The sequence below is a fragment of the Anabrus simplex genome, chromosome 8 (assembly GCF_040414725.1).
Source record: "Anabrus simplex isolate iqAnaSimp1 chromosome 8, ASM4041472v1, whole genome shotgun sequence".
Classification (NCBI taxonomy): Eukaryota; Metazoa; Arthropoda; class Insecta; order Orthoptera; family Tettigoniidae; genus Anabrus; species Anabrus simplex.
The window spans coordinates 97,356,182-97,370,837 of record NC_090272.1 but is presented as its reverse complement, the minus strand read 5'-3'; the positions used below and the strand labels follow the sequence as shown (position 1 = coordinate 97,370,837).

At 39.3% G+C, this 14,656-nt stretch overlaps 1 protein-coding gene across 1 annotated transcript in view; it reads right to left on the bottom strand.

Moving 5' to 3' along the window:
• LOC136879165 (RYamide receptor) overlaps nucleotides 1–14,656 on the bottom strand; it is a 258,716-nt gene that overhangs the window by 138,017 nt on the left and 106,043 nt on the right. Inside the window, exon 4 of the mRNA XM_067152925.2 lies at nucleotides 4,882–5,028. Coding sequence (XP_067009026.2) covers nucleotides 4,882–5,028 — 147 coding nt within the window. The remainder of the gene's footprint in view (nucleotides 1–4,881; nucleotides 5,029–14,656) is intronic.

The window sequence follows — 14,656 nt, the reverse complement described above, 5'->3', positions numbered from 1 at the left end:
GTCTTACGGCGACGATGGGGTAGGAAAGGGCTTAATTGAATTAATTTACTTGGAATCCACGGAAGACCATCTTCAGGCCTGTCGATGGTAAGATTAAAGCTCACCTTTTTTATGAATGAAACCGCACTGCTTAGTAACTCGCTCGGACTATAAAAGATTAGAAGTCTGCCTTAATTAAAGTATAAACCCACTATTCGTCTGGTATGGAATGGGAAACTATGTACAGTAAATTCATCTCCAGGACTGCCAAAGAACAGGTTGGAAATCGTTATATTTGAATGGCAAGCTGATAGTTATACAACTCTTACTTACAGTCAGCTCTTTTGGTTGATGCTAGATTTAATAATTTCAATGACATGTTGCCCCCAAAGAGGCCTGGTGTAGGTCTTTCGAGTTGACACCCAAGGACGACCTGCACGTCTGTGATGATACGGCCCTATCTAGAATGAAATATTATGTTGATGACGGCATAAATACCCAGCCCCGAGCCAGAGGAATTAACTCTAGAAAGGTAGAATTTACGACCCAGCCGGAAATCTAACATGAAAACCCAAAAGTAAGTAAACTCGACTCCTCATTACGAGGTGATGCAGCTCTTTTCAGGCACACCCCCAATGGAGTTGAACGGCAAGTACCGTTTTAAAAGACATATCACAATTCTTAAATGTCTGACAGTACAGGAATCGAACACTGGCCTCCGAGGACGGCAGCTAATAGTGCTAACCGTTACACTACAAAGGCGGACATGGATATCCTGGAACGGAGGGCCAGCATGCTAACCGGGTAGTCACCCAGATGAACGATGTTAGAATGAGGATTGTAATAACACAGTATTCGAAATGTGTTATGAAAATGTATTTAATATTAATCTCGTGTTAGCCTTTCTTTCTTTCTTAATCCGGTTACCCTCCAGGGTTGGTTTTTCCCTCGGACTCAGCGAGGGATCTCACCTCTACCGCCTCAAGGGCAGGGTCCTGGAGCTTCAGACAACTGGAGAGGATGACCAGTACCTCGCTCAGACGGCCTCACCTGCTATGCTGAACAGGGGCCTAGATGGGGGATGGGATGATCGGATGGAATAGACAAGGAAGAGGGAAGGAAGCGGCCGTGGCCTTAATTTAGGTACCATCCTGGAATTTGCCTGGAGGAGAAGTGGGAAACCACGGAAAACCACTTCCAGGATGGCTGAGGTGGAAATCGAACCCACCTCTACTCAGTTGACCTCCCGAGGCCGAGTGGACCTCGTTCCAGCCCTCGTACCACTTTTTCAAATTTCGTGGCACAGCCGGGAATCTAACCCGGGCCTCCACGGGGGGCAGCTAATCACACTAACTACTACACCACAGAGGCGGCTGTGTTAATCCTTAATAATTAATATGTATAATTCAGACGTAATATCTATATTGAAGCTGGATACCGTGGATCAAATCCCGGTCACTCCGTGTGAGATTTGTGCTGGACAATGCGGAGGCGGGACAGGTTTTTCTCCGGGTACTCCGGTTTTCCCTGTCATCCTTCATTCCAGCAACACTCGCCATTCTCATTTCATAGCATCTATCAGTCATTAATATAAATCACTTTGAGAGTGGCGACCCCATCGTACTAAGAGCATTTATCTGCTTCATTCATTCCATCCCTGACCCGGTCAATGACTGGAAAACAGGTTGTAGGTTTTTCATTTTTCATCTATATTGTAATTATAGCGTAATATTATTTCTTGAGAGGACTCCGTGGCTCAGACGGCAGTGTGTCGGCCTCTCACCGCTAGAGACCGTGGTTCAAATCCCGCTGACTCCATGTGAGATTTGTGCTGGACAAAGCGGAGGCGGGGCAGGTTTTTCTCCGGGTACTCCGGTTTTCCCTGTCATCTTTCATTCCAGCAACACTCTCCATTATCATTTCATAGCATTTATCACTCATTAATAAATCACCTTCAGAGTGGCGACCCCATTGTAATAACAGCCTATATATGTTTCATTCATTACAACCCTGACCCGGTCAATGACTGAAAAACAGGTTGTAGGTTTTTTCATTATTTCTTAAAGTTCCACTAACTAATTTTACGGTTTTTAATGACTCTGAAATGGCGCAACTTTCGGCCTCACGTGCGTTAGATCTGCTGACCTGTTAGTCAGATGGCCTCCCTGTGGGTCGTATGCTGCGATATTGCAGCAATTCATTTGAAATCTAGGGAGAGGTACATTTTAAAGTACGATTTTTCTTTTCATGAGTTAATATGAGGGACTTGTTTCGTGAGCCCGACACAAGGGACAGTCCGGAAACTGTCAACCTGACTACAGTTCTTGATAACCGATATATTTTACTTTTCTTGGCATAATTTCCCTGGAATATGGAACAGGTCACATCTACTACGTCCATATCAGAATAACTTGTCCCGATCGTCAGACGGCTGTCAAATACATCGTCCCGGAGCGATTCTATTATATTTCCTGCCAAGTAAGCGCACATGATAGTGACAATACGAAATCTAGATTCTTTCACTTTCCAGTTCTACTGATGTGGACATAATATTTAGGCTGAAAACAAGTCGTCTCCTCCTACTTTGTAGAGGAATTATTGCGCAGTGAATTATCTGTTTAGTCTGATAACATTCCATATCCTGGAGAGGACCTGTTCCCTAACTAAACTGGGAAATATTCCGCCATATGGCGGTTGATTCACCATTTTATTTAATGAAAGTGGCTCCACTATCAGTAAAGGAAACATATTCTCGAAAAATTGCCATAAACCAACAGAAAATTGCAGACATTAAAAAGGTTTTAATATATACCAAATTATTTTCTATCTTTCTGCAAAGAAATGTATATGCATCCCAGCACAGATCCTGGATTTTTCAACCTGTAGACTTAGTTTAGTTTTTTTCATTTTACTTTGTTAGCTGGTGATACTATTTGAGTGGCCGAAATATCCATACATTTTAGCAACACGTTAAGATTGTATATTGAGTGTTGATGTAGAAAATATTATATTCTTATTCTGAAGTTAGTCACTGTATAAGTAAAATATTATTAATATTGCTTTGTAATCTGATCAATTTCTAAGTCAAGGATTATTAATATTTCCACCGTTTTAAAATATAATGTGAAGTACATTTTAATAATCTGAACGAAAACAAGTCATCTCAAAATTCCATTCATTTATTTGTATAACAAAGTAAGTATTGTTGTCACATACAGTGATGGAATCTTTAGTAGCCAGACATAATCTAATCTCTTTTTAGATGGAAATGCCCTATATGTCACATTGGTATTGAAAAATTTATTTCCTTGCCTCTCCTGCAGAATTAGCTTCAGTGGAGAAGATTGGTTTTTGAACTCACCAATTCAATTGAAAGGAACATTGTAAATCTTTCCCGAAAGTTTGTTAAGAAAGGTGGCGGGCAGATGAAGCATGTGTAGTTGGGGACTGAGGCTTGATGTTTTCTGAGCTCCATGTTCCAAAATTTTATAACCACCTTGTAGGAGACTTTAAGAACCAATCATCGTCCATGATGAATGCCACAGTTATATAGATAACGGTAGAATGCCAACTTTCTCATTATAATTTTCAGTATACGAATTTTAATCGCAAATTAAACCCTCTTTCTGCTATTTATGGCAAATTTCAGCAAAAATATTGCTCTTTTCTTAAATATGCAGTAAACTACGTTGCTTATAAGACACTTTGTGAACTAAGTAATGATTCTTCTAGGTTGCTACTAGTTGCCGAAATAATCAACATTCGATTAAAGTTAATAGAATGAGTAAAGCTCGTCATGAACGGAAAACTATCACTAGTGAGACTGGCCTTTCTATGAATAGTGTAAAAATATCGCTCATCGTATCGGTTGGTGCATGCATTTCAGTAGGCTTGCAGACTGGTATCTAATAGCAACTTCTGGCCTGGTCAGAAAAGCAACGGGAAACTACCACACTTCTCATTTCCCTTGTATGCCTCTTCAGTGACACCTATACTATCTATGACAGTTGTTGGCGGAGCCGTGGAGGATCAAACCAGCCTTCGGGCTGAATACACAACATACAGTGAGAGTGGATTCGAATCAATTCAAACTCATGTTTACTTATGTGCTATCTAAATTATCAGAAACCAGCAGTTTCCCGCTGGCTCCACCCGCAATGTTCAATGTATGGTGTTGTTACTATCCTCAAGGATGTATTTGCAAAGTTCCGACTAAATGAAATAAAGCACATGATCTGCTGCGATAATAGAATGTAAAATTGTGTCACGAAAACACTTGAAAATACATTACACAAAGAAATTGAATTAAACGTTCCTTGGAACAACACTACGCGCCGAACTATTAAAAAGTCCTTCAAAGATCTTCGTCATGGAGACAAATGTACTCATAACTATTCTTATAATCTACCAATGTAAGTAGTTATTACCTCCAAAGAAAGCGCTTGATCTACTGAGCGTTTTTAGACCAAAACAAACTGCGTACCTCAATTAGAACGAAAGATATGATTGGTTCAATGAGAAAAAATGTTGAAGAAATGAGACGTCAAATTTAATGTGCACTCATAACTTTGCTCAGAATGAACCAATTTGAATAGTTAAGAGCTGAAATGAAAGATCTTTATCCACTGAGTGTTCGTAGGTCAAAACGAACTCCGTGCCTCAATTAGAACCAAAGATATGATTGCTTCAAAGATACAAAACATTGAAAAAATTTAATAATTTGAGGAAGGTGGAAGTTAAGTGATTTATAGTACCTGATGACAAATGTGTGCATGAATACCTTTCAGTTAAAACAAAAATGAAGGAAATCGACCGGATATATATATATATATATATATATATATATATATATATATATATATAATATATAGATGAGCAACTAGTTAATTTTTCAATACTTACTCGCCACCATATCTGAACTGCTCTGCTCTACCAACGTGCATTTGAACAGCAGACAGAAGAAATGCAGTCACCCAAATGCCAGAGACGATCATCTTCGAGCTGGACTTTATGCAGCTCCTCGAGAAAGGGTGCATAATAGCGTTGTACCTGTAAGGAAAACACTACTTAGGCAACATACTGAAAACACCCTTCAAAACAAAACGTTTGTTTTACGTCGCACTGACACAGGTAGGTCTTACGGCGACGATGGGATAGGAGTGCGAAGGAAGCGATCGTGGCCATAATTAAGGTACAGCCCCAGCATTTGCCTGGTGTGAAAATGGAAAATCACAGAAAAACCATCTTGAGGGCTGCCGACAGTAGGGTTTGAACCCACAACCTCCCGAAGACAGAAAATTATTAAAAACAGGTCATAAAATTCTAACAAGGTACTGTGGAGATTAAACCATAATAGACAAGAGCCGTATACCAGAATAACATTGCAAAGTACGAAGTGTTGGTAGCGTGTTCTGGATGCAGCCACTAGAGTTACTTACATGAAAAGTCCACCGTGGCAGGAAGAGGAACTCAGGACACTTGATAGGTTGTATCATTTCCCTGTGGTTTGTAAACGTCTAGGTGAATAAGGACCGACTACATGTTGAGATAAGTACTTCACTTCAACCAGAAATGTAGGCGCAGATAAATGAAAATGTTTTGAAGAGCTAGGCATTCGCAACAGAAATTTGATGTTGGCCAACAGTCTGTATACATGCATGAATGTGGAAGAAGAAGAAGAGGTTCTGTTGCTTCCCTCTAAATATTTTACTGGAAATTGATGCTGTGTACAACTATGTACAATGGAGCGTTGCTTGACTGGTAGAGATTGATGTAGTCTATAGGAAGTCTCTTATACTCTCTCCTGGCTTCTTCTAAACTTCAAGTCTTATAAGATTATGTATAAATTATTATTATATGCGAATAAGCCCATTAAGACTACGCAAAGTACATAGAGGCGTGCATTGGCCTTCCTTTGTGTCTTCAGACCAGGTTGTTCCATTCTTCTCCTTTTGTCTTTCCTCTTGATCAACTTGACTTTGTGAATTTTGGATCTCAAGATTAACCTGTTTTGGACATCTACTGGTGTAATTCCTGCCTGTTACAAATCGGTTTTAATTTCGCCAATCCATTTCATTGTTTCCTGTTTTAGCTTTCCTCCTGTTTTCATAGAATTCGACTTTATGTTTGGTAAGTCTGTCTGGATGAATTCTATATCCATAGAATCTTAGCCTGCTTTTCCTAATGTCATTGTGAATATTTTTGTATTGTTTGATTTCTTGTCTGCCTCTAAGCTGGTATTGTCCGTTGGTGAGTTTTGGGCCTAAAATTGCTCTTATGATTTTGCGTTCCTTTTCCTCAATGTTTCCAATGTATGCTTTCCTGATCAAAATTAGCGTCCCTGCTCCATAAAGATATTCTGATTTAATGACTGTACTGTAATGTCTTAGTTTTGCCGATGGGCAGTCTTCATAAAGAACAGTACCTTTGCCGTTAACACCAGGTCTTAATTTCTGACTTTTGGCCAACATCAAATTTCTGTTGCGAATGCCTAGATCTTCCAAACCTTGTAATGTATTAGCGTCTACATCTCTGGTTGCTGTGAAGTACTTATTTCCGAGAATTTTCTAAAATTTGACATCTACTGAATTGCATTGCTGAATTTCGTGATGAATAAATTATCGCATCTGGGGTGTCAGTCGGCAACTGTAAAATATCCTTGACTGAGCTCTTTTTAATTTTATTAATGGTTGTGAAAAATGATTTATTAATTATTGAAGAGAAAATAAATTCATTAGCGACAGAAAACTTCTTTCTGCCTTTAATAAAGGGCTGCTAATTAGCATGCTCATCAATTTCTTGCGTTGCTTTGTTCTTCATCGAAATCCAACTTGTCTGAAAAATGCACTCAAAAGAGGTCTCAGATTTGTTAGCGGAACGAAATGCAGTACCTGGATTTAGAGTGATTGGAGAGCTATCAAGTTTTCCATGTGAAATCGATTTATGACGACATAGAAGTGAAGGGTCTCATGGTCTGTGCGAGAGGGACAGTCCCTAAGAAGACGATAGAACTGATGAAGTCCTGTAACATCAGTACCAAGGAGTTCATCGACTGGGGGCTGAAAGCGCTCAGGGGTTCTCTTTTGATACTTAGACATCACTTATATTCGCCAGACCGAGACATAATTTACTTATTTTTTATTTCTATTTTTGAATGAAATTGTTTGTGTATTCTTTTTCTTTAGCAGCCTCCGAGTGAAAGAAGATTTTGAAAATAAAATAAAAGTTTTACGACTTTGAAAGGCAATGTTGGCAAGGTTTACGGCTACATCTTTGTTTCTCGCGATAATGACCGCATCATCTGTGAAGTATTGTTAATGTATGTGGAGTAATTAGCTAGTTCATACCGGTATCTTTCAGTAACTGAGGTCTCTGAGAGAGTGTAGTATTTGTGTCGACTTTTCTTTGCAGAGAGGAAACTGAGAATCCATTATACTTGAAGCCGTATGGAGCACAGTATTCGTTTCTGTTCCTGTGAAAGCCCGTAGCCCTTCAGAGATGGAACTAAGGCAGTGAATGTATGAGATGTACGCATCACGGATTAATAATCTGATTTTCTACCTAATCAGTGTGTACTTCCCCCACATTTTGTCACTTGAGATTTATTTCCATTTTCTGCATAAATTATTTCTCTCTGAATTTCCACGTGCTCTTTCGTGATCCATGGCATTTTATAGGCGTAACTCCCTACGCTTCAAATGAAACATTTAAGGAATAACTTTCTCTTTGCAATAAAGACACTTCCCTGTGTTAACAGACTTATTTTCTTGAGAGCTGCCACCTCCCCGGTTTCCTCCATGTCAATATTTACGTTCACTAACAATCGAAATACAGCTACAATGATTGGAGGCAGAAACTGCGAGATGTTTTCTCAATAATATTCCTCGGGCCTATAAACAAGGTAATCCTGGGACTACGAGTCAGTCTTAACTCAGTTACGAGTCAGTCTTGACCCCATCACGAGTCAGTTCGGAGTGAGTTGGAGACGAAACTTTCGGGAGTCCATCCGCGAAGAGTGAAACGGTCTTCATTACTCGAAATGTGGTGTGAGAATTGAGTTGTGGAGTGAACTGCTCTGGGGACGGCACTGCGATGAGAGAGGTCGTGTTGGATAGCTGTAGTATGACGCATTGGAGGGCCATTTTTTCGGCAACATTCGCGAGTACAAACTGTGTGCAACGCGAGTACAATTTAATTCGTAGTTTAATCAATTTAGTCTATAGTAAAATTTCTCAGAGCAAAATATTATGATTTTGAAGAAACTGTGTGAATACGTTTATCATCTCTATAAAACGAACTGAAGGATCATATGCTTCAGATACCTTCACTATGAGCGGAGTGGGACGTGTCAGCTAGCTAATAGGAGAACGCAAGATATTACGAAACATTTTAGACTACAGATGGGTTCATGGACACGTGTGATTGAGATATACTAAGGAATTATACAGAAAGATAGAGCCAATACTATTGCTCAATTTGCTGGGCTGAGTGGCTCAGACGGTTGAAGCGCTGGTCTTCAGACCTCAACTTGGCAGGTTCGATCCTGGCTCAGTCTGGTGGTATTTGAAGGTGCTCAGATTTGTCAGGCTCGTGTCGTTAGATTTAGTGGCACGTAAAATAACTCCTGTGGGACTAAATTCCGGCACCTCGGCGTCTACAAAAACTGTGAAAGTAGTTAGTGGAACGTAAATCAGGTATTATTATGATTATTATTATTATTAATTGTCAATTTAAGAAAACTATACCTGTTTTGCGGGCTCATCTTCCTAATGAGTGATAAGCGACTGACTAAGCTTATCTGGAATTTCAAAAGACGAAAGGTGACAAAGTTGAGATGGTTCTATGAATGTGATAAAGGTAGACATATTGATATCCCAGGAATTAAAATCAGTGGCAGAGATGTATTTAAACGGATGGTCAAAAGATACGAGAAGTTTAAAGTGGAAGAGCCCAAAAGACGGAGAGGAACTCTGTCAGTACAGCGAAGGAAGATAATGGTGGATGGACTGACAGGATGCTAAAGCCGGTAGACTACTGTAGACTGTGAAAATGAGACTGTTTTTTTTTAACACAGAGTTTACAGACGATCAACTTGAAACAATGCATTGCATTGCTCACACTTGACTTACTCTTGACTTACTCTTGACTTACTCTTATTTACTTTTCCTGTACAAGTGTAATGAACAGAGCAGGTTTACAAGCGCGTAAATTGAATTATGTTGTTCATACTGCAAATTATTTTAACAGGGATGGCTTCCATTGTGAATTATTCAATAATAACAATAAACTTATTTGCTTTACTACTTTTACGGTTTTTGGAGACGCCGAGGTGCCAGAATTTAGTCCCGCAGGACTTCCTCTTCGTGCCAGTAAATCTACCGACACGAGGCTGACAAATCTGAGCACCTTCAAATACCACCAGATAGGTGGTATTCAAACAACACCGGACTGAGCCAGGATCGAACCTGCCAACAACAGTAACAAGTAATTTTATGAACACGCGTCTCGATTTATTTCGAGATTTCAAAACATTCCAGAAATTCAACAAAATTGGATACCAAATATGTTTGCAAATATTACTTCAGATTAATTGAAAATGTATCTGTAAAAGAAGTGATTAGAGGATATGAAATCAAAAGAGGCACAACGTTGCGATGAATCCGTGAATGTGAGAAAGATCTGAGACAGGTCAGCATCAATAAGATAAATCCAATGACAGGAAATAATTTAAACGGATGATTAAAAACTAAGGGTGTTTTAAAGTGGAATTAGATATCAATTTTAAATGCCCTTCTATAGAGACTAGGAACAATAAAATGATAATAATAATAATAATAATAATAATAATAATAATAATAATAATAATAAACACAACCTGTACAAGGAAAAGACGATCTCAAGGAAATCTTAAACTTTTTATAAAAATATTTTACGTCGCACCGACACACATAGGTCCTATGGTGACGATGGGACAGGAAAGGGCTAGGAGTGGAAAGGAAGGGGCCCTGGCCTTAATTAAGGTACAGCCTGGTGTGAAAATGGGAAACAACGGAAAACCTTCTTCAGGCCTGGCAACAGTGGGATTCGAACCCACTATCTCCCGAATGCAAGCTCACAGCTGCGCGACCCTAACCGTACGGCCAACTCGGTCGTTAAATCTAAGCTTAGGCAAAGAACACTGTAATTAAAACTGAGTGCAGGTGAGCGCCCCCGAATGACTGGAAAGTTTGGATTAAGAGAAGCCGAGAAGTTTGAGAGAGATCTTTCACTAGATAATAGGTCCTAAGATGGTAAATAAACAATGTAAATGAGGACGAAGCGAGGAAGAGTATCAGAAAAACGAACGAGTGACACATTCAGTGCGGAAAGCAAGGCTGATGTTCTATGGACACCTTTCCAGAATGAATGAAAAGCGGTTGACAAAACAGGTCTTTAAAATACTAAACGTTTCAGATACGTGGCTTTCAGGAGGGCAGAAATGACTTCGGCAGGGTTGGCCTTCGCCAGGAAGACATCTCGGATCGAGCATGATACAGATTACACATTAATAATTTCAAAGACTGCCATGAAGAACTGAAGCAGAATAGAAGATGGACGGTGGATAGAACGCAGTGTCCCACAGAAAAAATGCAATGAATCTGGGCGTCATAAAAGGCTTCCAGAAATGATTTACTTCATGTAGCCTCCAGTTGCCCTAAACGAATAACAATACTAATAACAATAGATGGACCAAAATTCTTGGAAACAGAAATATGACGGATAGAAAGGGTCAAGAAGTTCAAGTACCTTGGTGAGACCATACAGGAGAATGGATTAGAAAAAGCTGCAGTGGAAGATCGTACCTCGAAAATGGAGAGAGCATACGGCTTGACAAAAAAATATCTACAACAAGAAGTGCTTATCTTGGAATTCCAAATTAAAACATTACAACACCCTGGTCAAAAAATAATGCCCGTATGCCAGTGAATGCCTGTCCATGAACTACAAGCTGGAGAAGCTAGGGGTCCTGAAAAGAATAATCCTCAGAAAAATTATGGGAGCTGTCCAAACTGAAAGCGGTTGAAAACTTCGGAGCAACAAAGAAGTTTACCAGAAGGTGGAAAGAATCTCAGAGACCATGAATAAAAGGAGACTGGCGTTTCTCTGACACCTGTACGGAATGAACGCAAACAGAGTTTACAAACAGATATTTGATTACTGCAGGAGAAAAGAGACCACTACAGCATGGATTAAGGAAACGAAGAAGGAAAGGTTAAGAATCTCTGAAGACCAGCTGTTAGAAAGGAATACGTTTAGGAACACAATGAAGAATTTGGAAGGGAAGAAAGGAAGAACTAAGAAGACTGGAAGAGGCTGGGCAGGTGAACAACAGAAGCAGGCCAGCTAACGCATGAAGCAGTATTGGACACAGAGAAAACTCCGCACGAAGAGAAAGAAATGTTGTAGCGTGATCCTTAGTGGTCCATTCGCTTGTAAAAATAATAGTTCCTGAAGTCAAATACTTAGGAGAATGTATTTCAGCAAGTGAGAACGAATCTTTGGCCATAGACACCATGTACACCAAGTTAGAGAGGACCTATCATTCCTCTAAAAGCATCTCCATCTCCAAGAACATAAAGCTGAAGCACTACAACTCAGTAGTAACACCCTCTGTACTCCACGCCTCTGAGGGTCTGTCGATGAATCGAAAGGGCCAACTCAGGAAATTAGAACTTAAAGAGGAAAATGTTGAAGGGGACACTAGCACCCATAAGAGAGGTGGATGGCACCTACAGGATCAGGCGCAACAACGAGCTCCACGAACATCAGGAAGACACAGTCACATAAATGAGGAAACGATGACTGACCTTCTACGGGCACATGACCCGCCTGAATCCTGTAGCCTCACCAACAGAATCCTCACAGTGACAAGTAGGGGAAAGGCTTCCAAGACCAAATGGATCACCTCAGTAACATCAGACATAGAGTAACTACAGATCCCATCAGAAGCCATCCTAAAGAGAGTCTTCCCACCATTCCTCACAAGCAAAAAGAGTACAGGGACCACCAGGCCTAAGTGGACGGACGGAAGGAAGCAGGCTCACAGCCAGAAAATGCAAACGTACTGGGTCGAGATAAAGCAGAAGACTATAGTTAAGAGTTAAGACGAGCACCGTGCTTCCTAGTAGGCCAAAACGAACCAAATAATAATAATAATAATAATAATAATAATAATAATAATAATAATAATAATAATAATAATAATAATAATAATCATCATCATCATCATCATCATCATCATGTCCGACTCTGTGGTGTAGTTGTTAGTGTAATTAACTGCCACCCCCGGAGGACCAGGTTCGATTCCCGCCTCTGCCACAAAATTTGAAAAGTGGTACGAGGGCTCGAACGGGGTCCACGCAGCCTCGGGAGGTCAACTGAGTGGAGGTGGGGAAGGTTCGATTCCCTCCTCAGCTATCTTCGATGTGTTTTTCCGGGCTTTACCACTTCTCCTCCATGCAAATGCCGGGATGGCACCTAACTTAAGACCACGGCTCCTTCGTTCCCACTTCTTTGTCTATCCCGTCCAAACTTCGCATCCCCCAACAATGCCCCAGTTCAACATAGCAGATGAGGCCGCCTGGGCAATGTAATGCTCCTCCTCCCCAATTGTATCCCCGTAACCAAAGTCTCATGCTCTAGGATAGTGCCCTTGAAGCGGTAGAGGTGAGGTCCTTCGCTTAGTCCGAAGGAAAAACCAACCATGAAGGGTAAACGGGTGAAGAAAGTAAAAACGAAAGAAAGAAAGAAAGAAAGAAAGGAAAGAAAAAGAAAGAAAGGAAGGAAGGAAGGAAGGAAGGAAGGAAGGAAGGAATAATAATAATAATAATAATAATAATAATAATAATAATAATAATAATAATAATAATAATAATAATATCCCTAAAGGACTCCTCGAATAACTGGAGAAAAGGGAGCCCAGAATAATTCGGGGAATCATGGGGTCTAACTACAAGAATGGAATCCACCAAAGAAAATCCAATAAGGAAGTCTATAATGAAATAGTGAAAATTACAAACACGATACGCAAAAGACGGGCGCGATTTTGCGGTCATCTCAAACGAATGGGCGGAAATAGGTTGACCGAACAGATCATTCACCTATTTGATTCAAAACCTAAAACCACGATACCTTTGTTTATAAACACTAACACCATTGAAGACCTTCAAGTGCCTTTGACAGAGGTATTTTCCGAATCCAAGGCATCTGATGAATCGCCGCTGAAGGAAATGAATCTGATCAATACAGCCTCGCTGGTAAGGTTACCAAACAACAGTGAGTAACAATTACTACATACTGATATCGATAGAGCGTAATTGAAATCATGTCAAATCAAATCAAAATCACTTTATTTGCAAATGAAGTGTCTACCTCGGTGGCAAATGATACGCAAGAATACATTATTATCGAGTAATACATTTTATTTTATTTTTAAGAAATAAGAAAATTTCCTAAAATACAGTATTATAAATTTACACTAACCATTTTTCTATTAAACACAGCTCATCCTTAAGAAATTTGTATTATTTAAAAAATTCTACTCATAATATCTTCTGTACGTACACATATAATAAACTCAAATACAGTGTATAGAATCACTTCAAATGATTCTACACAATTGCTATAAGATTTCAATTTACATATTACTTTACCCATTTGAATACTTAATAATGCATAACGACCTGCTGCGAAGAAGACGACAAGGAAAGAGAATCAATGAAGACGGAGAAAATTATTATTACCCTGGAATGCTTTCAAATCGTGAGCAAATTCTTACTCGAACTTCAATCTTATTTTTCTCAAAATGCCATTTGTGCTCAGTTATATACCTTTTCCTCGGAAACTACAACGTGTACAGAGGAAAAATCTCTATCACATACTGAGGAAATACCAACACATACACTGTAGCAGAATGGGTTTGATTTCATTAGTAGTTATAAAGAAAATAATTAAATATTAACCCAAAATTGTCTTAAAATGTGTTAAAAAGTTGCTGGAATAGATTTTTAAAATATAATCAACCATAAATTCAATTACTATAAATCTGCTACAGAGTATTAAGAATATATATTTCAATGTATACACCAATATTCATAACTCAGTGTCATATAAATCACAAGAAAAAGGTACACTAAAAAGCAGTGCTTCTTCGTTTTTTAATTGTAAACTTCCTTCACTGCTTACTGGATCAATCAATCCTTACTCATTTTAACTTATGTAAGCCCACAAGTCATTGTAACAATACTACATAATCTCACATAGATTGTTCGAGAGTTCCTCAAGGGCTTTCACATCTACCGTAGCGGTCCCAGCGCAATCGAAGTCCCGGATGTACTTCACCCCTACAGGCAGTCCCCTACTTCGGCTGTTCAATCTCCATGGACAAGGGGATGGAATTAATTTATACACAAAAAATATTTATATACAATAACCTGCACAGGTCGAATGCCCTCTAACATTTCTTTTCTCTGTTGCTATTTATTCTTTTCTTGAATATCTGTACAGATTTTGTAAAAGATACAGTATGGAACAGTGAGCCACGTAAGGCATATTGGGCATCAGAGTTACAGTTCCCAATGGTAACATAAAAGTTACTGTTTCAAATAAATAAATAAAATAGTGTTATAATGAATCGACA